Genomic DNA, 26,917 nt, shown 5'->3' on the forward strand with positions numbered 1-26,917 from the left:
GGAAAATCAAAGTTTCAGGCAAATGCCCTTCATCAGGAATGACGGCCTGAAAGAGCCACTCTGCTAGTCCCATTGTCTAGCCCTATTGCCACTGAATGTAGGTATCATGCTGCAGGAGGGTGCCTGTAAACAGGGAAGTGGCTTGAAGTGGCTTGAAGTGTGTATACTTCAATGCAAGAAGTATACGAAATAAGGTAGGTGAACTTGCAGCGTTGGTTGGTACCTGGGACTTCGATGTTGTGGCTATTACGGAGACATGGCTAGAACAGGGACAGGATTGGCTGTTGCAGGTTCCGGGATTTAAATGTTATAGTAGGTTTAGAGGTGGGGGTAAAAGAGGGGGAGGTGTGGCATTGCTTGTCAAAGATAGTATTACAGTGGTGGAAAGGACGATGGATGAGGACTTGCCATCTGAGGTAGTTTGGGCTGAGGTTAGGAATAGGAAAGGTGAGGTCACCCTGTTAGGAGTCTTTTACAGGCCTCCTAATAGTCCTAGAATCATTGAAGAAAGGATTGGGAAGGTGATTCAGGAGATGAGTGACAGTAATAGGGTGGTTGTTATGGGGGACTTTAACTTTCCTGCTATTGATTGGGAAAGCTATAGCTCAAGTTCGTTAGATGGGTCAGTGTTTGTTCAATGTGTGCAGGAGAGTTTCCTGACACAATATGTAGACAGGCCAACAAGAGGTGAGGCCATACTGGATTTGGTTCTGGGTAACGAACCAGGCCAGGTGTTAGAATTAGAGGTAGGTGAGCACTTTGGGGATAGTGACCATAATTCGGTGATTTTTACACTCGTGATGGAGAGGGATAAGTGTGTACTACAGGGCAAGAATTATAGCTGGGGTAAGGGAAATTATGATGCGGTGAGGCATGACTTAGGATGTGTGGCTTGGAAAAGTAGACTCCAAGGCAAGAGTGTAAATGATATGTGGAACTTGTTCAAGGGGCAACTATTGAGTGTCCTTGATAATTATGTACCTGTCAGGCAGGTAGGAAAGGGTCGTGCGAGGGAGCCGTGGTTTAATAAGGAATTGGAATCCCTTGTTAAATGGAAGAGGGCGGCCTATCTCAAGATGAGACGTGAAGGTTCAATTGGGGCGATTGAGAGTTATAGGGTAGCCAGGAAGGACCTGAAGAGAGAGCTAAAAGCAGCAAGGAGGGGACATGAAAGGTCCTTAGTAGATAGGATTAGGGAAAACCCTAAGGCTTTCTATAGGTATGTTAGGAATAAAAGAATGACTAGGGTAGGAATAGGTCCAGTCAAGGATAGTAGGGGGAAGTTGCGTGTGGAGGCGGAAGAGATTGGGGAGACACTGAATGAATACTTTTCTTCAGTATTCACTCAGGAACAGGGCATTGTTGTCGATGAGAATACTGAGGCACAAATAAGTAGAATGGATGGCTTTGAGGTATGTAGAGAAGAGGTGTTGGAAATCCTGGAAAAGGTGAAAATAGATAAGTCCCCTGGGCCTGATGGCATTTATCCTAGGATTCTCTGGGAAGCAAGGGAGGAGATTGCAGAGCCATTGGCCTTGATTTTTATGTCCTCTTTGTCTACAGGAGTAGTCCCAGAAGACTGGAGGATAGCAAATGTGGTTCCCTTGTTCAAAAAGGGGAGTAGGGATAGCCCTAGTAACTATAGGCCAGTGAGTCTCACTTCTGTTGTGGGCAAAGTCTTAGAGAGAATTGTAAGGGATAGGATTTATGCACATCTAGATAGGAATAATGTGATCAAGGATAGTCAGCATGGTTTTGTGAAGGGAAAGTCGTGCCTCACAAACCTTATTGAATTCTTTGAAAAGGTGACGAAGGAGGTTGATGAGGGGAAAGCGGTAGATGTGGTATATATGGATTTTAGTAAGGCGTTTGATAAGGTTCCCCATGGTAGGCTACTGCAGAAAATACGGAGATATGGCATTGAGGGTGAGTTGGAGGTTTGGATTAGGAATTGGCTGGATGGAAGAAGACAGAGGGTAGTAGTTGATGGCAAAGTTTCTTCATGGAGTGCTGTCACTAGCGGTGTTCCGCAAGGATCTGTTTTGGGACCATTGCTGTTTGTCATTTTTATAAATGACCTGGAAGAGGGGTTAGAAGGTTGGGTGAGCAAGTTTGCGGATGACACGAAAGTCGGAGGAGTTGTTGACAGTGAGGAAGCATGTGGCAGGTTACAGCAGGATATAGAGAAGCTGCAGAGCTGGGCAGAAAGGTGGCAGATGGAATTCAATGTAGCTAAGTGCGAGGTGATTCACTTTGGGAAGAATAACAAAAAGATGGGGTACTGGGCTAATGGTCGGATACTTGGTAGTGTGGATGAGCAGAGGGATCTTGGTGTCCATGTACACAGATCTCTGAAAGTTGCCACCCAGGTAAATAGTGCGGTGAGGAAGGCATATGGCGTCCTGGCTTTTATTGGTAGAGGAATTGAGTTCCGGAGTCCTGAGGTCATGATGCAGTTGTATAAGACTCTGGTACGGCCGCATCTGGAATATTGTGTGCAGTTTTGGTCGCCATACTATAGGAAGGATGTGGAGGCATTGGAACGGGTGCAGAGGAGGTTTACCAGGATGTTGCCTGGTATGGAAGGAAAATCGTATGAGGAAAGACTGAGGCACTTGGGGCTGTTTTCACTAGAGAAAAGAAGGTTTAGGGGTGACTTGATTGAGGTGTACAAGATGATTAGGGGGTTAGATAGGGTCGACAGTATGAACCTTTTCCCGCGTATTGAGTCGGGTATTACAAGGGGGCATAGCTTTAAATTAAGGGGGGGTAGATATAGGACTGATGTTAGGGGTAGGTTCTTCACTCAGCGAGTCGTTAGTTCATGGAATGCCCTGCCGGTAACAGTGGTGGACTCTCCCTCTTTATGGGCATTTAAGAGGGCATTGGATAGGTATATGGAGGATAGTGGGTTAGTGTAGTTTAGGTGGGCTTGGATCGGCGCAACATCGAGGGCCCAAGGGCCTGTACTGCGCTGTATTCTTCTATGTTCTATGTTCTAGCACCATTTTGGAGGTAATGTATAACAAGGTGATCAGTTTGTGTGTCATTAACATTGTTTACTGTTTTTTTTCCTGCTCAGGAATATTGTCAAATGACCTCCTGTCAAAACACTTGCCCACCTGCCTTTGGCTGTCCACCATTTACATCTGCATGAAACCGATCAATGTGAAAGTAAAACAGACTCACCATCACTAGATTGGACTATCACTGACTGTCAGTCAAACCATCTTTACATCTCCATGTCCGATGCTATTATAAATATAGTAATGAAGTGCTCAAAGAACATGCAAAAACACAGTCTTTAATGACCTGGTGATTTTTCTCCTGGGTTATGCATGTTTAGTTGCACAGTACTCTGTATGCACTCTCATCAATGTCCTGTACAGTCATAGGAAGGCTTTTGTTTCTTCTCACAATAAAGGCCAACATTGCATGCACCTTTCCTCATTACTTGCTACATCAGCATGCTGACTTTTTGTGATTGAGACGAAGAGGAATTTTTTCAGCCAGAGGGTGAGGAATCTGTGGAACTCATTGCTGCAGAAGGTTGTGGAGGTCACATCATTGAGTATATTTAAGACTGATATACATAAGTTCTTGATTAGTCAGAGGATTAAGGGTAAAAGGGGTAAGCCAGGAGAATGGGGTTGAGAAACATATCATCTATGATTGAATGGCCTAACTCTGCTCCTATATCTTATGGGCTTTATTACAAGGATACCCAGATTCCTCTGTGCCACAACAATCTGCAGTCTCTCTTCCTGAAGGCTGAAAACCATTCAAAAATACAAACCAGTCTAATGTGACATTAATGATTCAGAGTCATAGAGTCGCACCACCCTCTGCGTGAAAAAATTGCCCCTTAGGTCTCTTTTATATCTTTCCCCCCTCACCCTAAACCTATGCCCTCTAGTTCTGGACTCCCTGATCCTAGGGAAAAGACTTTGTCTATTTATCCTATTTTAGTCAATAATAATCTTTGAAAAAAGGTCATGATGTGGAGGAGCTAGTGTTGGACTGGGATGGACAAAGTTAAAAATCACACAAAACCAGCTAACAGTCCAACAGGTTTATTTGGAAGCACTAGCTTTTGGAGCGCTGCTCCTTCATCATGTAGCTGTGGAGCAGGACCATAAGACACAGAATTTATAGCAAAAGATTACATTGTCATGCAACTGACAGATTGATTGAACATGCTCTGTCTCCCATGCACGCATACATACAGATAAGTCTAGAGGGCGAATTTGCATTTACAGAATTATATTTGCAGATACATGCTATTTTGCTCAAAAAGTGTACAATCTGCAGGCAGTCAATGCAGGCAGTTTAGTCATGTAATATTTTATAAATTCCACTTTGGAAATGGAACCAGTCTGACTCAAGACTGGGATACAGACAGACTCTAACCTCTCACCTTTAATGCATTGTCTGAGCTGAGATGTCACCTTTTTTTTCAAAACCTTGTCTCGAGAATGTGACATAAAAGAAGTTCTGGGATTTACACATTAATGAACTGGAACCTGCAATCCATTCTAAAAGATGAAAGACTTAACAGAAACCTAAGTTTGTTCAATATATCATTTCAGTTGTGTGACATTGTAATCTTTTGCCATAAATTCTGTGTCTTATGGTCCTGCCCTACAGCTATTTCATGAAGGTGCAGCACTCTGAAAGCTCGTACTTCCAAACAAACCTGTTGAACTATAACCTGGTGTTGTGTAATTTTTAACTTTGGAAAAGGAACTGGATAAATACTTGGACAAGATCACCATACAGAAACACCATAGTCATAGAGGCATACAACATGGAAACAGACCCCTCGGTCCAACAAGTCCATGCTGACCATTATCCCAAACTAAACTAGTCCCAACTGTCTGGGCGTGGCTCATATCCCTCCAAACATTTCTTATTCATATACTTAAGTAAACGTCTTTTAAACACTATAACTGTGTCCGCATCCACCACTTCCTCTGGCAGTTCATTCCACACATGAATCCCGCTCTCTGTAAAAGAACTGCCCCTCATGTCTTTTTAAAAATCATTCCCCTCTCACCATAAATTATGCTGCCTAATCTTGAAATCTCCCACCCCAGGGAAAATACACTTGCCATTCACCTTATCCATACTCCTCATTATTTTATAAACCTCTATCAGTCACCTCCTTTGCTCCAGTGAAAAAAGTTCCAGCCTATCCAGCCTCTCTTTATAACTCAAATCTTCCATTCCCAGCAAGATACTGATAAATCTCTTCTGAACCATCACCAGCTTAATAAAATCCTTCCTGTAACAAGGAGACCAGAACTGGACACAGTATTCCAGAAGAGGCCTCACCAATGTCCTGTTTAACCTCAGCATGACATTCCAACTCCTACACTCAAAGATCTGAGCAATGAAGGCAAGCATGCTAAATGCCTTCTTAGCCACCCTGACTACATGCGATGCAAACTTCGAAGAACTGTGTACCTGAATCCTGAGGTCTCTCTGTTCTACACTGCCCAAAAACCTACTTTTAATTGTACAAGTCTTGTTTTTATTTGTTTTACCGAAATGCAATATTCACATTTATCCAAATTAAACTTCATCTGCTACTCTTCAGCACGTTAACCCAACTGATCAAGATCTCTTTGTAATCTTAGATAACCTTTAACTCAAGAATCGGAAATAGCCTGCTGCTATTGATTCTGAACCAGCCTTTCAAAGCATTAAAACATTTCTGATGCAAAGAAGGAAGAACAGGCCACATGACACCTCAAGCCTGTTCTGCTCTTCAATACGATTGTGTCTGATCATCAGTGCCTTAATTCACATTCAATGAAACATTTTAACTCCACTGGCATCACTCACCTTAAAGATGAGGCAGAGTGGGAACTCTCTCAAAGAGGTAGAATACGCTAAACAAGCTGAATGGCTACCTTCTGTAATGTCTCAATTTCATTGTTGCACACACAGAATGACTAATACTTGGAGAATTAGTAAGGGAAGGAAGCACAATCTCTGGAATTAATTAAAAAATATAATAAAGACCCTCTTCATATTTGAGTTAAGATACTGTGAATGGGCTTCTCCATCCACAGTGATCCTTGTGATATCTTCAAGCAGACTGCAATTACCTCAATGTTCAATTGCAACCAAGTCTTAACTAACAAGGGAGTCAAAGATTATCAGGGAGGGATGGGGGAGTCAAGAATTTGGATTTGAGGCTACAATCAGCTGAAACTGTATTGACTAAAACTATCAAGAGAAAATTTAGCAGTTAAAAAACACACATTTAAAACTACAGAATGTATTAATGATATAACATAAAAAAAAAGCCATAGGAATCTTTAAAATGTCCAAAGAAAGCATCAATGTCAATCTTGTAGTCTGGTTAGTAAAAACTTTGCAATCTTTAAAGAAGTCATCAATATATTATTAACAAAAGACTATTTCCCTCAAACTCCAATCTCAAATCCAAAACATTTAATGCTAAGATTTTTCACCTGCCTGGGGCCACAGGTTTTTGCATTTTCTCACCTTCTCTCCACAGGTGTTTTCAGGTGATAAATCAGATCACATCCCTTCTGTTTTCTAATATGTGGAAATTGGTCTTATATTTTTCTAGAGTTTGACTCAACAAGGCTGTCCCGAATGGTGTTCAACAAACTCCATGAAATCTGCTGCAGCTGGGCGAAAGACTTGCCATTGACACGAAGAACTCATCCCTATTTTGAAACATCCATTCATGCCATCAAAAACATGCGCAGGAAGATGGAGGACAAACATGTCTGTCTGCCAGACTTCAATACTCTCTTCAATCTAGAGGTAAGTCAGCTACAAGCCTGAATCAACATTGTAGGTCCCAGTGAAGTGGTCAGTGGGCCCAGTTGATGGTGAGGGGGAGAGAGAGTAACATGGAAGAAGGCAGAAAGAGCCATGAAGATGAGGGAATGTGGGGAGATAAAGAAGAACTGTTTGGAACTGGGAGGAACTGAGTTGAGAAGGAAAAATGTAAAGTGGAGGCAGGGCAGAGGGAAGATGAGAGACAGTTGGTGGTGAGGCAGAGTGAGGGAAGGAAGGAGGATGAGGGAAGAGTCTGGTAGTCAGAGACTATGTTGAGCTGTGTGCATTCGCAGTCACACATGGTGCATCTTGCTTTTCCGACATTTATTCAAAATCCTGGAATCCCAGTGACAGGGACTGAGAATCAGCTCCACTGACTGCTCCCTCAGAATACCCTCTGTCAGATTCCTCGCAGCCTCCACTACTTGGTGACACTCTTCCACTGGTCCATATCTGTGTCTGTCTTTCATTGCTAATCCATCTTTCTAAATGGCTCATCCTCCCTTTGGGAAGGTATGGCATTGATGTAAACTGATTTAAGGTATCTAGTGGTTGAGAAAGGTGCCAGACAAATGCAACGCTTTTTTATCCTTGCAATTTACTCTTCTTCAATCACACGGTTAATTGCCATTTGCAGGAAATGGCAGGAAAATGGGATTAGAATAATTAGGTGGTTGTTTTGGACTGTTTCAAAGAGCCTTTTTTGAGGACTGTAGACCTCTAAGACAATGATTCTGCTCCCATTCAGAACTGAGCCACTCTCTTGTTAAAACACAGCTCATTTAAGTCTTCATTAAGATCTCAGCCTACCAAGTTGTGTTGTTGTCTGTGGGATCTTGCTGTCCTCAGATTGTTTCTTACTTGTCAGGAGACCACAGTTCAAAAGAGAGGAAGTGCTTTATTGGCCGTAAATTGTTTGGTGGGGCCCAGGTAGCAGGTCAGCTACTGAAATGCCGGCTCCTTCTCCTTTCCTTTCTTCTCTCACTAGGACCAGGAGGAGCAGTCATTTTTTGCTGTGTTCGATGGACATGGAGGAGTGGATGCTGCAATCTATGCCTCAATCCACCTTCATGTGAACCTCGTCCGACAGGAGATCTTCCAGCATGATCCAGCTGAGGCCCTGTGTCGAGCCTTCCGCCTTACGGACGAGCGGTTTGTTCAAAAGGCCGCCCGGGAGGTGAGTGATCACCTCCCACCCCACCCCTGGGTTAACCACACAATTTTGCACAACATTCCCTGGGCTATAGTTAATCTTGCAGAACCATATGAGGACATATGACCTGCCCTACATGTACTGACTCTTTGAAACATTGTTCCCTGTGCTTACTGACCTGTGAAACAGGCAAAACATGTATTTACATCTGTTTCTGTAGCTGCTTTCTTCTGAAAAGGTTGTAAACTATCACTAGGATGTACAGGAGCCCTACTCTACATTGAGTCATGTCTAACTAGGTGACTCTCCTGCTCCAACTGCTCACCATTGGCTTTTCCGAATGATTTGAAGATTGATACTTGATCTATTTGTTCATAGAGATGTACAGCATGGAAAACAGACCCTTCAATCCAATTCGTCCATGCAAACCAGATATCCTAAAGTAATCTAGACCCATTTGCCAGAATTTGGCCCATTTCCCTCTAACGCATTCAGATGTCTTTTATATGTTGTTATTGTACCAGCCTCCGCCAATTGCTTTGGCAGTTCATTCCATACATACGTCACCCTCTATGTGAGAAAGTTGCCCCTCAGGATCCTTTTAAATCTTAACCCTCTCACCTTCAATCTATGCCTCTTGTTTTGGAATCCCCTATACTGGAGAAAAGACCTTCACTATTCACTCTATCTATGCCCCTCATGATTTTATAAACCTCTATAAGGTCACCTCTCAGTCTCTCATGCTCCAGGGAAAATAGCCCCTGCCTATTCAGTCTATTCGTGCTACCTTCCTTGGCTGTTCATTCCAGGAGTGAAACATGAGTTCAGCATGTCTAGCTCAGAGGCAAATACACTATCCCCCAAAACTTCCACTGGCAATATGAAAGAGATTTAATTACACACCGCCAGCTTCTCCCCCATTATCAGGCAAATAAATCCTCTTCCACAGCACATTTTCTTTTGAAAGTTACTGTGGGATCAGAGTCCAGACGATAGAATTGGAAGCTTGACAACTCTGTGAAGAAATTTCTCCCCCCAAAATCCTCACTCTTTCTTTGATTGTTTTAAATCTCTAACCACTGCTTAGTTCTTCATTGAAACCCTTCATCATTTTGACCGACTTTTAGGCTTCCCTATGACTTTCTCTTCTTCTTTTTCAAAATTATTCACTGGATGTAGGTGCCACTGGCTGGGCCATCATTTACTGGCCATCCCTAATTGCCCCTTGAGAAGGTGGTAGTGAGCTGCTTTCATGAACGACCATACTCCTTGGGTGTAGGGACACCCATGATGCTGTTGACAAGGGTGTTCCAAGATTTTGGCCCAGCGACAGTGAAGAAATGGTGATACATTTCCAAGTCAGGGTAGTGAATGGCTGAGAGGGGATCTTGTAGGTGATGGTTCCATGTATCTGCTGCCCTTGTCCTTCTCAATAGAGAATTATCCCCCTCTCTTCACTGAAGTACCCTACTATTGCACTGTCTACTATTTCACTTAAAGGGAGATGCAGGTAAGAAATGGAACTCTTTATATTCACTGTTGGTTTTCATTAATAAAGGAGGAAACCCTCCCTCTTCTTTCTCTTGTTTGAATTTTCCCTCAGCTGCTGTACTTCTGCTCATTACCACTGGCATAGCAGCAGGTTGAGGGAGAGGAGAGCATGAGAATAAGAATAACTATTCAGCTCTTGCAGAGAGGGTTGTTTAGTTCAGTTGGCTAGACAGCTAAATTGCAGTGTAGAAGCAACACCAGCAGTATGGGTTCAATTCCTGCACTGACTGAAGTTACCATGAAGGATTCTTCTTCTCATCCTCTCTTCCCTTGTCTGAGGCATGGTGACCATTTAAATAAAGCATCACCAGTTATCCCTCTCATGAGAGAGCAGTCCAAAACCCTGGTAAGATTTTACCTTCCAAAGAGATCACACTGACAGGGTGTGAACCCTGGTAAGACTTTACCTTCCAAAGAGGTCACACTGACAGGGTGTGCTCCTTCTCTGCTGTATTATTTTATACAGATCACAATGATACTTTGTCAGCTTAGTGAAGGGGAAATTTGCCTAAAGATATCTCTTTATGTGGAAGCTAGAGAGGAATACAGATTCCCCCCCAACACATAGAAAAAGTCAGAAATACACATGAGGATCTGGGCCAGGGTACGAATAAAGCACAAACACAAAGATATGTTCTTCTCATTCCATTACTTTTAGAACCTGCGATGTGGAACAACTGGCGTGGTGACTTTTATGCGCGGGAACATGCTGCACGTAGCCTGGCTGGGTGACTCCCAGGTGATGATGGTGCGCAAGGGCCAGGCAGTGGAACTGATGAAACCTCACAAACCCGACAGAGAGGTAACTGGTCAGCAATCTCAAAGCGTTGGTCATTTATTTTGTGCACAGGCGCTAAGGAAGGAGACGGAATTAAATTTCAAAGTAGGAATTTATAAAATGTTATATGGATTGACTGCCTGCAGTCTAACCTCTAACCTTTAATACATTGTCTGAGATGTCACCTTTTCTAATATAAAACCTTAAGTCATCTCGAGAATGTGACTTAGAAGAAGTTCTGGGATTTACATATTAATGAACCAAAACCTGCAACCCATTCTAAAAGATGGAACACTTAACAGCATTCTAGATTTGTTCAATATATCGTTCCAGTTGCATGACATTGTGATCTTTGCTATAAATTCTGTCTTATGATCCTGCTCCACAGCTACCTGATGAAGGAGCAGCACTCTGAAAGCTAGTAGTTCCAAATAAACCTGTTGGACTATAACCTGGTGTTGTGTGATTTTTAACTTTGTCCACCCCAGTCCAATAGCCCTTCTTCAGGCCATTCCTGAAGAAGGGCTTATGCCTGAAACGTCGATTCTCCTGCTCCTCGGATGCTGCTTGGCCTGCTGTGTTTTTCCAGCACATTTTTCAACTCTGGTACTCCAGCATCTGCAGTCCTCACTTTCTCTCACCCCAGTCCAATACTGGCACCCTCACATATGAGCTAAAGGGTGATGGTAAAGGCTGTTTGTATGACTGGAGTGCAGTGTAGCATCACAGGGATAAGTACTGGGTCCCTTATTGTTTGTAATATTCATAGATGTAAATGAAAATATGGGGAGGGATGGTGGTAAGTAAGTTTTTGGAGATGCAGAGATTGGCTGAGTGGTTGACAGTGAAGAGGAAGGTGTTAGGATATAGTCAGAGTGGTCAGAAGGGTGAGATGATGCACTTTGGTAGAAGTAATACGATAAAGAGTGCTTAATGAATGGCAGGACACTAGGAAGTTCAGAAAACAGAGAGATCTTGGTGTGCTTGTTCACAGATCCCTGAAATTGTTGGACAAGTTAATAGGGTGGTTGAGAAGACATATGGCATGCTTTCCTTTATGAATCATATCATAGATTATAAGAACAGAGAGATTATTATTGAAGCTGCATAGGATATCAGTTAGGCTACAGCTGGAGTACTATGTGCAGTTCTGGTCAGTGCACTATACGAAGGAAGTGGTTGTGCTGGATGGGGTTGCATAGGATGTTGTCTTCGATGGAGCATTTCAGCTCTGAAATAAAGCTGTGTAGGTTTGAGTTGTTTTCTGTGGAGAAGATTGAGAGGGGGAACCTGAGAGGTCTATAAGCTTATGAGGGGCATGGACCGGGTTGATTAAAAAACAGCTTGTCCCTTTAGTTGAAGTCTTAATAATAAGGGGACATTAAGTGAAAGGTTATGAGGGAATTTGAGAAAAATGTTCTCACTCAGAAGGTGATGGATGTCTGGTATGCACTACTTGAGAGGGTAATTGAGGCAGGAAACCTCACAACCTTTAAGTAACTGGTTAACCCCTTTAAATGTCATTACATTCAAGGCTATGGGCATGGTGCAGGGAAGTGGGATGAAAGTAAGTAGTAGCCTATTTTTGGCTTGATAGGCCAAAGTGCCACCTCTGTATGGTTTTATGATCTCTGTAGTTTACTTTTCAGGATCCTAGGCTGCAAGCCATCAGGGCCAGGGGACTTATCTGCCTTTAGCCCCATTAGTTTGTCTAATGCTATTTCTTTAGTGATAGTACTTATTTCCACCCCTGTATTCTTCAGTATTAATGGGATGTTCATAATTAGACCCTTCTGTCAGTGGTGGTGCTGCAAGATCTGACAGCTCCCATTATAAACAGACAACTGGGATTTATAGCAGAAAGAATTGTGTTTAGGATGTACATAGTTCATGAGGTTTATTTAATATTTTATGAAGAATTTGGCTAAAGTACAGGCTAAAGGGATTGCGAGAGAGAGAGACCTGGATGAATAAGTAATTGAAGGTGACAGGAATAGTGGAGAGTGTAGTTCATAAAGCATACACGATCCTAGGACACAGTATACAAGTCCAAGGAAGGTAATTGTGATTTTATGAGACACTAGTTCAGTTGCAGCTAGAGTACTGCATCCTGTTCTGGGTGCTGGACTTTAGGAAGGATGTGAAGGCATTGGAGAGCATGCAGAACAGATTGACCAGGGGTGAGAAGCTTCAGCTTTGAGGACAGACTGGAGAAGTTGGAACTGTTTTCCTTGGAGAAGGCTAAGAGGATGTCAGACAGAAGTTTTCAACTTCATGAGGCGTTGGACCGAGTGGATATGGGGCAATTGTTCATGCTCATAAAAAGATCAAGAACAAGAGGGCACATATTTAAAGTGTTTTGCAAAAGAAGCAAACGCGAGGTGAGAAAAAATGTTTGCATGCAGTGTGTGGTTAAGAGTCTGGAATGCACTGCCTGGAAGTGTGATAGAGGCGGGGTCAATTAATGTATTTAAAAGAAAGTAAGACCATTATTTGAAAAGGCAGGAGAATGGCACCATGTGAATTGCCCCAAGGAGAGCTAGGACAGACATGGTGGGCTGAATGACCTGCTGACTGTAATAAATCTTTTGAGGTTAAAAATTGGACATTAGGAATCTTGTTTTAAAATATTTGGCCTATTTGCTGTTATATTTGATCAGATGACATGAAATTTTCATCACTCACTTGGATACAATGCGGTGGCTTCCTTCTGAGTGCATGCCTCATTGTGCACTTTACACCTAACAATGATGGATGGTATGTCTATACCAAATATCTCAGTCGAGTTGATGTATGTTTTGTTTTCTGACTTGTTCTTCCCTTTTGCCTCCCTCAGGATGAAAAGCAGCGAATTGAAGCGCTCGGAGGCTGTGTGGTGTGGTTTGGGGCTTGGCGAGTTAATGGAAGCCTCTCTGTTTCCAGAGCCATCGGTGAGGTTTTTAAATAAGGAAACTGGCCCTAGTTATATTTTCAGACTCATGCCCGCTGTTCATCTCGACACATTGGCTAGATTTTTATTCCTTGGAGGCCAGAAAAGCAGACTGATCTACCCGACTAGTCTATGCTTCACACATACCTCTCTCATCCATCAGCATAGCACTCTGTTCCCTTCACGCTCATGAGTTTTTCCAACTTTCTCTTAAAACATAAATGTGGGAGCGAGTTCTACATTCTCTTCATCTCTTGGTAATCACTCCATAATTCCCAACTGGATTTATTCATGACTATTGTAATTCTCCTATCCCTGAGTGATGATCTCCCCAAGAAGTTGAATTGTCTTTTTAGGTATCTCGTATCAAATGCCTTCTTAAACACCTTACATTTTAAATACCTCTCTTAGATCATTCGAGAGAAAGGTGTCTGTTCAATCTTCCCTAATAGGATAATCTTTTGGATCTTCAGTCATCCTCAAAACTTATGGTCACTTTCTCCAGTGTCTCTACAAATTCTTAAAAAAATATAGAAATCAGAAGTGCTTCCAGTGCTTCATATGACCCAGTCATTCACTCTAGCTCTGTCTAGTAGTGGTTAGGAATTTTCAGGTTGCATACATGGTCCAGTTAGGATTCCCAAATTTAAACTTAGGCAGGAAACCTTGCCAGCCTGCCCACCTCAATTTTCCACATCTGCGGACCATATGCGGAATATGACTAGATAGCGACTGAAGCCTAAACTCAGTTTGCTTTTCAATCAACTTGTGATTTATTAATGTTGCATCAGCTGTAGCACTGAACTGTGAATTTGGATCCATTACTCAGGCCAACATTCTTAGTGCCAAGCTGAAATGCGGCTGCAATGTTGGAGGTGCTGTTATTTTCCCAAATGAGACATTAAACTAAGATAAAATATTGGACTGCACCTAAGGAAGTTATAGTGCTCTTTATGGGAGCTTACTGTGCAATGCTTTGCTGCAATTACAATTTCAGAAAAAGAGCTTCATTGGCTGTAAAGCACTTTGGAACATAAAGGGTCATAAAAGCTAGTTGTGTGTACACCTCCAACTCTTTGTATCTCAGACACTGTGGTCACTGCCTCTGCTGCATCCTGTTGAGCAGAATGGGCAGATGGCTTATGGAGTTTGGAAGAATTAGAAGTGAACTCATTGAAAATCTATAATGACCTGGGAGGCCTCAACAGGTCAAAAGGTGAGAGGTTGATCTGCCTGGCAGGAAAGTCTAGAAATGGGCAGCAGGATAGCTCTGTTATTTAGGACTGAGACGAGGAGAAACTCACTCAATTAAAAGATTGTGAATCTTGGAAATTCTGTACCCTAGAGGTATGTGATATTCAGTCACTAAGTAAATTTAAATATGAATTTTGGTTTGAGAGACTCATATTTAAAAAGTGACTTTAATAAAAGGTCTCCCAAGGCATTTCGCAAGAACAATATAAAACACAATGTTCCCGAGCAGGAGACATAAGATCATAAAAAATATGAAAAAGTAGGTGATTTAGTCCCTCAAGCCTGTTCTGCCACTCAATAGGATCATGGCAAAACTGATAACCCTCAGAGAAGAAATTCCTCCTCATCTCTGTCTTAAATTGGTGCCCCTTTATTCTGAAACTATGCCCTCTGGTCCTAGACTTTCCCATGAGATGGGAGCATACTCTTGACATTTACCATGTCATTTACCCTTACGAATGCTACATGTTTCAATGAGATCATCTCTTTCTTCCAAACTCCAACGAAAAGAGTCTCAACCATATTTGACCTTTGGTCATAAGACAATCTCTCCATTAGGATTTAGGATATAGGACCCAAAACTTGGGCAAAGATGTGGGACAGCATCAAAGCAACAGAGAGAGGCCTAGAGAGAGAGGTAGCGGGAAGAGTCCCAGAGCTCATGAACCAATAGCGGAGAAATTAAATTAAATTAAGGAATGCTGAAGAGGCAGATACTTCAGATGATTGAGGGGTTGGAGGATTACAGTAGTGAAGAGGGGTGAGACCTTAGAATGATTTATAAAACGTGACAAAAATTTTAAAATGAAGAAATTGCTTGACCAGAAACCAATATTGATCATGGTTAAGGCCTGGCTGTGAATTCTGTATGAATTGATGTTTTTGAAGAGTGGAACATGGGAAACCAGTCAGAAGAACATTTAGATAGTCAAGTTGAGAGATAAGAGTGTGGTGCTGGAAAAGCACAGCTGGTCTGGCAGCATCCAAGGAGCAGGAGAATCGACGTTTCGGCTGATGAAGGACTTATGCCCGAAACGTCAATTCTCCTGCTCCTCGATGCTGCCTGACCTGCTGCACTTTTCCAGCACCATACCCTTGACTCTGATCTCCAGCATGTGCAATCCTCACCTTCTCCTAGTTCAGAGGTAACCAAGCGATTTCAGTAGCATATGATTGGAGATAGGGGGATGGGGCAAAGTCAGACAGTGTGACTGAGAAGGAACTATGAAATCTCAGTAAAGATGAAGTCAGGCTCCAGCTGAGCCTGGAATGAGGGATGGAGTTGGAAACTAGGGAACTGAGTTTGGACAGAGGGGGACGATTGGAAACAATAGTTGCAGTCTTCCCAGTATTGAATTTCTGCTCCTCTACTGCTGGATGTAACCATAGTATGGAAAGCTGGAACTGAAGTGGATGATCAGTCAAAATCTGATTGAGTGGTAGAGTAGGAAGGCTGAGAGATCCCTGATGGTCTCCTGGTCCTATTTCTGATGGTCTGGTCCATTTCTCCTGTCAAACCTGAGGGGCAGGAGTCCTAAATTTTTATTTCTCTCTCAGGTTTTCGTGTCTAACTTGTTTTTATTTCCCCACCCTCCTCCTCAAACCCGCACCTCCTCATTCCCAGGCGATGCCGAGCACAAGCCGTACATCTGCGGCGAGGCGGACAGCGACTCCACCGTACTGGACGGCACCGAAGACTACCTCATCCTCGCCTGCGATGGCTTCTACGACACCATGGAGCCCGAGGAGGCGGTCAGGGTGGTGTCCGATCACCTCAAGGAGAACAACGGCGACAGCAGCATGGTGGCTCACAAGCTCGTGGCGAGCGCACGGGACGCGGGCTCGAGCGACAACATAACGGTCATCGTGGTGTTCCTGCGCGACCTGAGCGCGGCGGCGGAGGAAGAGGGCGGGGCCAACGGTCACTCCAAATGGACCGGGAACTCGTTCGACGGCGCGCAGGGAGACGGTGGTGATGACAAAGAGAACCGCGGCGACTATCAGGGCTCTCGAGCCCAGCACCAATATGGCGCCGCCTCAGAGCTGACGCAGGACACACGGGAGGACTCACTCACCGACAGAACTAGCCTGGTTCTGGGCCCCCCGACGGGAGGGGTCCTCCCGGTGGCAGCCGGTGCCAAAGAAAGGCCCGCAGGGCGGTGCGGGCCCGAGGAGCCGGGTAGGGCTCCGAGCCTGCGGGAACGCAGGGACTTGGCGTCGGGCGCCGTCCGGCACCGGAAGAGCCGGCCCGCGGGGCGCTCGAGGAGGCAGGGCCGGGCGGAGAGGCCGGCTCCCTGCTTCCCCGGGGCCCTGGCGGCCAGGCAGCGAGGCCTCAGCCGGCGGGCCAGCAGCAAAACCCTGAGGAATCACAGCGGCTCAGTACACCGGGCACCGCGGCAGAGAAAACCGGGCAGTGGCTGCGGCTCCGGGGCAGTGGTGACTCCTGACAGCTGGCGTGGGCAGGTGCCACTCATCTCAAGTAGCTCATGTCGACTTCAGCAGCAGTAGTAATGCTTTCCCAGTATAACCTCCCTACCCGTTACTAGACTGGAGTTGTTTACTCCCCTGTTCCTAGGCAATCCTCACCTCATTCTAGCTAATTTATAATTCAACTCCGTAATCTTGACGTTATCTTATATTCCCGGCCTAGGCATAGTAAGCTGAAGCCCATAAACAGTAAGCCATGCTGCCCAGAAAAGATCATATCTTAAACTGGTTTCTGTAGACTGAGCAGCATCACCGTGGCATTTTACCTCTAATAATCCCACTCCCCGACTCTTCCCAGGACATTTCGTGACGCCCGATAGCCAGCTGCCAGGAGTGGGGCATGGGTGGTGGAGAGGAAATTTGTCATATTCCGATCCACTTGTCTGATACGTAGCAGGAGTCAGCAATTCAGTTTATCAAGCGTTCTCTGCTATGCAGTACCTGTTGATCCCTTTAGTCCCCAACTTCCACAAGTGACATACAATTGCTGCAATTTCTGACTTGCCTTTGTGGTCAAGCAGCTCCCTTTTCACCCAGTAAGAGTGCATTTATTTTTTTAAAAACCAATTTCAGCAGCATTGCTGGCTGGCAGTGCCAGTCATTTTTTGCCAGTTACACTCGGTCGGGGGAGGGGAGAACTAGTTGAAAGCAACTGAATGTTTTGCTTAGTCACTTCAGAAAACAGTTGAGAGCCAATTTCATTGAAGTTGGAATGGAGTCACACATAGTCAGACCAATAGTGCTGGCATATTTCCCTCCTTAAAGCTCATTATGGACCAGTTTTGCATTTAGGATAATCCAAAGGCTCTGTGGGCACATTTACTGCCTTTTATTTCCTGAACTGAACTCAAATTCTCAAACTGTACAGACTTTCTCAATATATTCATCTAGGTTTCTGGCTTAACACTCTTCAAACGTAAATGTTATAATAAAAATATATTTTAAAAAAAAAAGTAATGTTACACCAGCAGACCTTTTAGATAATGCTCCGGCTACCCCATTCCCAGCCCTCTCCGTGGTCAGTCCTCAGCCAGTCTGGTGGATGATTCTCAGCCATTTCCTTCACTGTCCATGCACCTCCCTCGCCCCACTCCAACTTCCTCCTTCCTAGGACTGAATGGTGCCCGGAGATATTGGCAGCCTATGAAGATTTGCAAACCCCCTTCTCGAAGAGATGTCTGACCTGGTCCCGGATTTACCTCAGTCAGAAATCGGAAAAGTTTAGAGCTGGGCTCAACTGAAACCCAATCCTAAAGAAGGGTTTCATTTCCGATTGGATATTCGAAGTGGGAAGAATGTGTGTGAAAGTGAATATCTCTCAGTTTACAGAACTCATTAAACTGCATTAACTGTGATTTCTCTGATAATCAATAGTTAAAAGTATTTGTTTGTGTCTGGCTGTGGAATTCATTCATAGCAAATCAAGCTAGTGAGGCTAAGGCTCTCAAACTGATGATTCCTACTCCGATAATGGCTTTTCTCAAACTAAAGGCTCTTGTATTTGTTACACATTGAATAGGTGTCCTGGCTGGTATTATAAAAATCATATACGTTAGTACACATCAGGGCACTCCCCACCAAATACTGGCAGTAACAGTCATGAGTTCACTGATAGCTAGTTAATCTTTATAATGTATTTCCTTCTGAAGGAACTAAAAGTAATTCTGTAAGACATGTATGATGCATTAGTAGTTTTTGGTCTGATAATATACCTGTACTGATAGCTGTGAAAGTCTGACTATGAAACTGTGCTGGTCCCCTGTACTGCTGCACTAGAACCTGTGCCACTGCTTACAGTGGATCTGACTGTATCACTTCACCTGTACAGGTAGCAATCCAGCCACTCACCTAGGTTAATCATAGTTTCAATGTACATCTCTGCTGTTCTGGTTTTAGTGTAACCCATTTTGTATTGGTACCTGTACAGGTACCCGTGATGGTTTGAGACTACTCTTCTGACTGTGCATCTGAGTTGGTGCCTCTAGCAGTCTGTCTGCATATCTGCCTGCACAGATGTCAACTGTACATCAGTTTGAAAATACTTCTGACTGTACACCTGTACTGGTGCCTATAGTTGTATTGATACTGACTACAACTGTAGCAGTTTGACTGTACACTTGTACTGATGCCTGCAGTTGTACAGGAATTGCTTACAAATGTAACAATGTGTCTGTACACCTGTAGTTGTATAGGTACTGTCTGCAATTGAAGCAGTTTGAATACTGGTGCCTGTAGTTGTATAGGTGCTACCTACAATTGTAGCAATTTGTCCGTACACCTGTACTGGTGCCTGTGTAGGTACTGTCTACAATTGAAGCGGTTTAACTACACATGTACTGGTGCCTGTAGTATTATAGGTGCTGACTACAACTGTAGCACTTTGCCTGTATACTTGTACTAATGCCTGTAGTTGTATAGGTACTGTCTACAGTTGAAGCAGTTTGACTGTACTGGTTACACACTTTAAAACAAGCCTGGCTTTGTAACACGTAGTGTTGAACTAATTGCAGCTGGTGGTAGCAAGTAGTCTTTAACCTAGTTTGAATTTCTGTGCCCTTATTTGCTTCTTGTTTAAATAAATAATAAACTCCCTCCCCTCCTCCCCCCACAACCAGTACCTGTATTTACATGTTCAGTATCTTGTAATTTCTAATGATGGTATTTCTGGTGATAATGTAAAAATTATATATATATATATATATAGGTCTTAAAACTTGAACACTAAAAAGGTGACAACACTATTGTAATTATAATCTGTTTTAATGCTGTTTAGTCTGTGTACATTTTGTGTTCTATGTAATATCTCTTGTGTATTGGAAATCGTGGAGCACTTTGTATTATTAAAAGCAAAGCCTTTAATAATGATTAAAGGGACTTCACCAGTTTGATGAACCCTTATTTACTTGCTGGGCTAATAGGTTGACAGAGGAGGCAGAGTTCCTTGAACATAACATCTTCATCAAATCAGCATATAGAAGAGGCCCTTCAATCCATCATATTTGTACTACCAAAATTATGCTAAATCTACACGAGTCTTACTTTGCCACACTAGGCGATATTGAATATTGTTATACTTCATTTGGTTGTCCAAGTACTGTTTGAAGGTTGAGATTTCATGCCTCAACCACCCTCCCAGTTTGAATTCCATACCCCAACAGTCTCTGGATAAAAGGAGTTGTCCTCCAATCCCTTCTAAATCTCTCACCTTTCGTCCGAGAAGTGCACCCTGTTGTTACTGACCCTTCAGCTACTTTCTCTTCAGCCTGCTCCTCAAAACCTTATAGACGTCTATGAGGTCCTCTTCAATCTTCTCTGTTCCAAAGAAAACAATCCAACCTCTCTTCATAGCTAATCTGCTTCATCCCAGGCAAAATCCTGGAGAATCTCCTCAGCATTCCCTCCAGAGTAATCATATCCTACCTATAGTGTGCTGACCAGAACAGTAATATTCCAACTGTGGCCTAATTAACATTGTGTACAGCTGCCTGCTCTTATAATCTATGCCATGGTTGATAAAAGTCAGTGGAGGAGTGTATTGCAGATGCTGGAGTTTAGATCAAGATTAGAGTGGTGCTGGAAAAGCACAGCAGGTCAGGCAGCATCTGAGTAGCAGGGGAAAAAAAAATCAATGTTTTGGGCAAAAGCCCTTCATCAGGAAAGCATCTCTTATGTCCCCTTAGCTATTTGTAAAAAAAAATTCAGGTGTGGGCGTGGCTGGCTGGCAAGCATTTATTACTTCTCCCTTGTTGTCTTTGAGATGATGGTATTGAACCACTGCAGTCTATACACCCATACAGTGGGAATTCCAGAATTTTGACCCAGCAACAGCAAAATGAATGGTAATATACTTCTGAATCAGGATAGTGAGTGACTTGTCATGGGAATGTTTTATCTTCTTTACATGTCTCCCCTATCAGACCTTGTTAAAGGCTATGCTGAAATCCATATAAAGTACATTGACTACGCTACTCTCATCTACTCACCTGGTCCCCCTCAAAAAATAGCATTAGATTTGTTCACTATGACTTCAAGCTAACAAAGCCATGCTGACTGTCCCAGATCAAATCTTCTAACTCCATGTGGAAATTAATTCTCTCCTTCAGAATTTTCTCTAATAGTTTCCCTACTATTGACATGAGAGCAACCAGTTTGCAAGTTGCTGGTTTATCTCTACCACACTTCCAGTTGTCTGGCATCTTATATGTGGCCACAGAGGCTTAAAAAAACTTGGGTCAGGTCCCAATCATTTCCTCCCTCATCTCCCACAGCAGCAGGATGAGACACAATTCATTTGGACATGTGGATTTGTCTACTTTTAAGCTTGCTAAATCCTCCAATGTCTCATTCTACAACATGCTGTTTAGGAATCTCACACCCCACCACCTCAAATTCTGTACCCACATCCTCCGCCTGAGCAAAGATAGATATGAAGTACCTGTTTAATACTCTACCAGTGTCCTCTGGCTCTACACACAGAGACCAAGGGGGCAATGGGCTCTTTGCTTTCTCTGGTTGTTCTCTTTCCCTTGATGTATTTGTAGAATATCCTGGGGTTCTCCCTCTAATCCTGCCCACCAGTGTCTTTTTCCAATGCCCCTTAATTGTATCTCATTCAAAGGTAGGTCAACATAATCAATAACAGATATATAACCTTCATCAAACAGTGGGTGCTAGGTCTGTAACTGTTGATAGCAATATGGAAGCTCCTTCACTGCATAAACAGACTTCAGCAGTTCCAGCCAGCTCAATGAGCTATCACAAGTGGAACTGCCAGCAAAAGAGCACTATGCTGAGAATGAATCTTAAGCAGCACTTCTCTAGGAAATGGCAGCTTCACCAACCTTTGCATTGAAGGCAACTGGCTATTGTTTGCAAAAGATTCTCAGAAAACCAATGCAGAATAGGGGCCAATGCAGCAGACTGTCCTTAACATCCCTGGAGGCCAACTTTGGGTTTGCACCAGTCTCACAGGATAGAAATGTGACAGGGGTTAGCTCTGCTTAATGTTCCTATCTCTGAGCCAGAAGGCCCAAGTTCAAATTTGACAAAATATCTACAAAAGTGATCAGCATTTGAGCTAAAAAAAACAAGGTGTAGTGTAGAATATTTATGCAGCTTTTTTGAAAGACTTGAAACTTAATTTTTTTTTAGGGATTGCACTTACTAAAGACTATTTGCAACATGTCTTTGGCCAACACATTTGGCCAATTAGTCATAAAACATGGACACCAGTGTGCAATCAGTCCACACAGACCATTTTCCAAACTAATGTACTTGGCCTAAATCCCTTCTAACCTTTCATGTTCATGTACTTACTCAAATGCCTTTTAAATGTCTTTAAACACTAACTACCTGCAGCTAACATTTTCTCTGGCAATTCATTCAACACACTAACTACTATTTAAAAAGGTTGCCCCTCAGGTCCCTTTTACATCTTTCTCCTCTCACCTGAAAAATGTGTTCCCTAGTTTTGAATGCTCATCCCCTCGGGAAAAGGCCCTTGTCATACACCTTATCTATGCCCTCATGATTTTATAAACCTCTATAAAGGTCACCTCCTACTCTCCAGTGAAAAAAAGACCATAAGACGTAAGAGTGGAAATAAGGCCATTCGGCTCATCGAGTTCACTCTGCTATTCAATGATGGCTGATGGGCATTTCAAATCCACTTACCCATACTCATCCTGTAGCCCTTAATTCCTTGTGAGATCAAGAATTTATCAACCTCTGCCTTAAAGACCTCAATGTCCCGGCCGCTACAGTTCTCCATGGCAATGAAAGCAGCAAAATCGAAGTTTCAGGCAAAAGCCCTTCATCAGGAATGAAAGCAGCAAAATCGATGTTTCGGACAAAAGCCCTTCATCAGGAATAAAAGCCTTATTCCTGATGAAGGGCTTTTGCCCGAAACATCGATTTTGCTGCTCGTCAGATGCTGCCTGAATTGCTGTGCTTTTCCAGCACCACAGATCCAGAATGAATTCCATAGGCCCACCACTCTGACTGAAGAAATTTGTCATTTCTGTTCTAAATTGACCCCTATAATTCTAAGGCTGTGCCCACAGATCCTAGTCTCCCTGCCTAATGGAAACAAATTCCAAGCGTCCACCCGTCCTAAGCCATGCATTATCATGTAAGTTTCTATTAGATCTCCCCAGCTGGAAAGTCCCAGCCTTTCCAGTCTATTTTTATATCTCAAACTCTTCTTTCCTGGTAACATCCTGGTAAACCTTTTCTGAAACCTCTCCAGTTTAATAATATTCTTCCTATTACAGGGTGACCAGAACTGCACATAATACTCTAGAAGAGTGGTGGAGGCTGTTTTTTAGACTGGAGGCCTGTGACCAGTGGAGTGCCACAAGGATCAGTGCTGGGTCCTCTACTTTTTGTCTTTATATAAATGATTTGGATGCAAGCATAAGAGGTATAGTTAGTAAGTTTGCAGATGACACCAAAATTGGAGGTGTAGTGAACAGCGAGGAAGGTTAGAGCTGAAAATGTGTTGCTGGAAAAGCGCAGCAGATCAGGCAGCATCCAAGGAACAGGGGAATTGACGTTTCGGGCATAAGCCCTTCTTCGAAACGTCGATTCTCCTGTTCCTTGGATGCTGCCTGATCTGCTGCGCTTTTCCAGCAACACATTTTCAGCTCTGATCTCCAGCATCTGCAGCCCTCACTTTCTCCAGCGAGGAAGGTTACCTTAGATTACAACAGGATCTTGATCAGATGGGCCAAGTGGCGGCAGATGGAGTTTAATTCAGATAAATACGAGGTGCTGCATTTTGGGAAAGCAAATCTTAGCAGGACTTATACATTTAATGGTAAGGTCCGAGAGAGTGTTGCTGAACAAAGAGACCTTGGAGTGCAAGTTCATAGTTCCTTAAAAGTGGAGTCGCAGGTAGATAGGATAGTGAAGGCATTTGGTATGCTTTCTTTTATTGGTCAGAGTATTGAGTACAGGAGTTGGGACTTCATGTTGCAGCTGTACAGGACACTGGTTAGGCCACTGTTGGAATATTGCATGCAATTCTGATCTCCTTCCTATTGGAAAGATGTGAAACTTGAAAGGGTTCAGAAAAGATTTACAAGGATGCTGCCAGGGTTGGAGGATTTAAGTTACGGGAAGAGGCTGAATTGGCTGGGGCTGTTTTCCCTGGGAGGGTCAGAGGTTGAGGGGTAACCTTATAGAGGTTTACAAAATTATGAGGGGCATGGATAGGATAAACAGACAATGTCTTTTCCCTGGGATCGGGGAGTCCAGAACTAGACGGCATAGGTTTAGGGTGAGAGGGGAAAGATATAAAAGGGATCTAAGGGGCAACCTTTTCACGCAGAGGGTGGTATGTGTATGGAATGAGCTGCCAGAGGAAGTGGTGGAGGCTAGTACAATTGCAACATTTAAAAGGCATTTGGGTGGGTATATGAATTGGAAGGGATATGAGCCAGGTGCTGGCAGGTGGGACGAGATTTGGGTTGGGATATCTGGTCAGCCTGGACGGGTTGGACCGAAGGATCTGTTTCCATGCTGTACATCTCTATGACTCTAAGAGCCTCACCAACATCCTGTACAATCTCATCATGATGTCCCAACTCCTAAATTCAAAGGTCTGAACTATCTGCAACCCAAACACCCAAAGGCCTACCACCATGACAGCCAACACCACCAAGAATCTGAACCAAGGTGCAGTTAATTAAATGCTTCCCTGCTTTCCATCAAAACAATGTATTTGGGAGTGCTGAATTGTTACAGTATTATTAATACAGCTGAAACATTTATCATATTAAAAAAAAGCAAAGTAGAAGACTCTTGTGGTCAGACCCTGCCTCTCAGTTAAGGGGCATGGGTTCAAGTTAAAAAAATGAACTCGTTTAGAGATCGTAAATGTAAGGTACTATGGACGTTGGAAAGTGCTGGAGAAACTCAGCAGGTCTAGCAGTATCTCTGGGGAATGTTTCCAGTCTGACATGACTCAACTTCTGAAAATAATTGGTTTCAGAGTGTCCAGACCTTTATCTTTGGTCTAACCCCTGCCTCCCCACCCTAAAAAAGAAAATCACTTAAAATGATGTCAGTGCTGCAGTGCAACAATTAATGTAAAAACTGCATCGATGCTCACTAATCATTTTCTTCATAAATTAAACATTTTCTGTTTGGAAAAGACTTGCAAACACCTTTTGGCTTCTGGAGCTCAAGGAAAATGCGGTGAAGGCCCTCCCTGTTGTTTAGCCTCTCCCTTCTCTCTGGAACTGTGCACGATTCACCTCCCCCAGTGAAAATTAAAACGTCAGGAAGGTTTGAGTGTGAACCAACTGCGCCATCTGTTCCACAATGTGATCACACACACAATTGAAAATCCAAGAACAAAATGAATTTTGAAGAGTAAAAAGGTAATGATTGCAGGTAACTTTCAATGACTTTTAAATGGAATCTATTTGTCCCATACATGGTTACTTTCAATCTTAACTGTCAGATAGCAAGATCTGTGGTATATAATTTCTCCCCATTAAATTATATATAATGACATTCAATAGCACTTCTGCTTTGAATATCTGTGAGTCATCACAGTTGGGTGACTCACACCAAGCTTTGGAGGCAGATCCTAGACTGCAGCATTAGATTTAAAAAAAAGAACATACAGTCAGTACCCACTTCTTGGAATGATTACTTTGAGCAGAGGAGTTGAAGATTGTCAGCAGTTGCTAACACCGCAAAGGACAAATCACTCTCCCATCAGGATTGCTGGGCGGACAACAAAAGAAAGGCAGTGGGAATCCCATCCTCCAGGCACGGTCTGAATGAACTCAGAACAGATTCATACTTCTTGTCAGGGGAAATGCTTTCATCTGTTTTATCAAAGGCATCAATTTAAGAGTCACAAAAGAATTTCATACAAATATGTTCACACTGTTCAGAGCCCACAGTGGAAACCCAGAGCTTAATGATTCATTCACATTGTGGAAATGGTATCTGAGAGGGAGAGTTATTTCAGTCCTTATCCACTATTTATCAAACAGATTCAGTAATATTTGTTCTTTTTGCATCATTGTGCATTATGTCTGGAAGGTCAATAGGAACGATGTTGGAGGTCATGGCCTAGCGATATTATCGCTGGACTACTAATCCAGAGATCCAACTAACATTCTGGGGACCTGCCCTGGCAGACTGTAGAATTTGAATTCAATTTAAAAAACATCTTGAATTGAAAGTGTATCGATGACCGTGAAATCAGTATGTGGAGGTGCCGGTGTTGGACTGGGGTGGACAAAGTTAAAAATCACATACCACAAGGTTATAGTCCAACAAATTTATTTGGAAACACTAGCTTTTGGATTGCTGCCCCTTCATCAGGTATCTGTGGAACAGGATCATAAGACACAATTTATAGCAAAAGATTAGTGTCATGCAACTGAAACAATATATTGAACAAACCTAGGATGCTGTTAAGTCTTTCACCTTTTAGAATGGATTGCAAGTTTCAGTTAAGAAAAAGTGACATCTCAGTTCATACAATGCATTAAAGATGTGAGGTTCATCTGTCTGTATCCCAATCTTGAGTCAGACTGGTTCTATTTCTAAAGTACGAATTTATAAAATATTACATGGATTGACTGCCTGCATATTGCCAATCTCTGAGCACCATCCTACAACTCATCCGCTTCATCCTTGACCACATGACTCGGCCAACGTTGTCTCTCATATGCTACAGGCAAGGATGCCCCATGGCACGGTATACTGGCGAGACCAAGCAGATGCTACGACAACGGATGAATGGGCACCGCGCAACAATCACCAGAAAGAGATGTTCCCTCCCAGTTGGGGAACACCTCAGTCAGGATCTTCGGGTGACCATTCTCCACGACGGACTTTGGGATACACAACGCAGAGTGGCCGAGCAGAGGTTGATAGCCAAGTTTGGTACCATGAGGATGGCCTCAACAAGGACCCT

At 43.2% G+C, this 26,917-nt stretch overlaps 1 protein-coding gene across 1 annotated transcript in view; it reads left to right on the plus strand.

Annotated features, from left to right (window-relative positions):
• ppm1e (protein phosphatase, Mg2+/Mn2+ dependent, 1E) overlaps window positions 1-19,858 on the plus strand; it is a 136,369-nt gene extending 116,511 nt beyond the window's left edge. The window contains exons 3-7 of the mRNA XM_043718162.2: window positions 6,605-6,804; window positions 7,811-7,999; window positions 10,185-10,328; window positions 13,141-13,234; window positions 16,112-19,858. Of these exons, the coding sequence (XP_043574097.1) occupies window positions 6,605-6,804; window positions 7,811-7,999; window positions 10,185-10,328; window positions 13,141-13,234; window positions 16,112-16,995 (1,511 nt within the window). The 3' untranslated portion in view covers window positions 16,996-19,858. The remainder of the gene's footprint in view (window positions 1-6,604; window positions 6,805-7,810; window positions 8,000-10,184; window positions 10,329-13,140; window positions 13,235-16,111) is intronic.
• The last annotated feature ends 7,059 nt before the right edge of the window (window positions 19,859-26,917 follow it).

The sequence above is a fragment of the Chiloscyllium plagiosum genome, unplaced genomic scaffold (assembly GCF_037043375.1).
Source record: "Chiloscyllium plagiosum isolate Xiang-an unplaced genomic scaffold, Cpla_swu_hap1 HiC_scaffold_31, whole genome shotgun sequence".
Classification (NCBI taxonomy): domain Eukaryota; kingdom Metazoa; phylum Chordata; class Chondrichthyes; order Orectolobiformes; family Hemiscylliidae; genus Chiloscyllium; species Chiloscyllium plagiosum.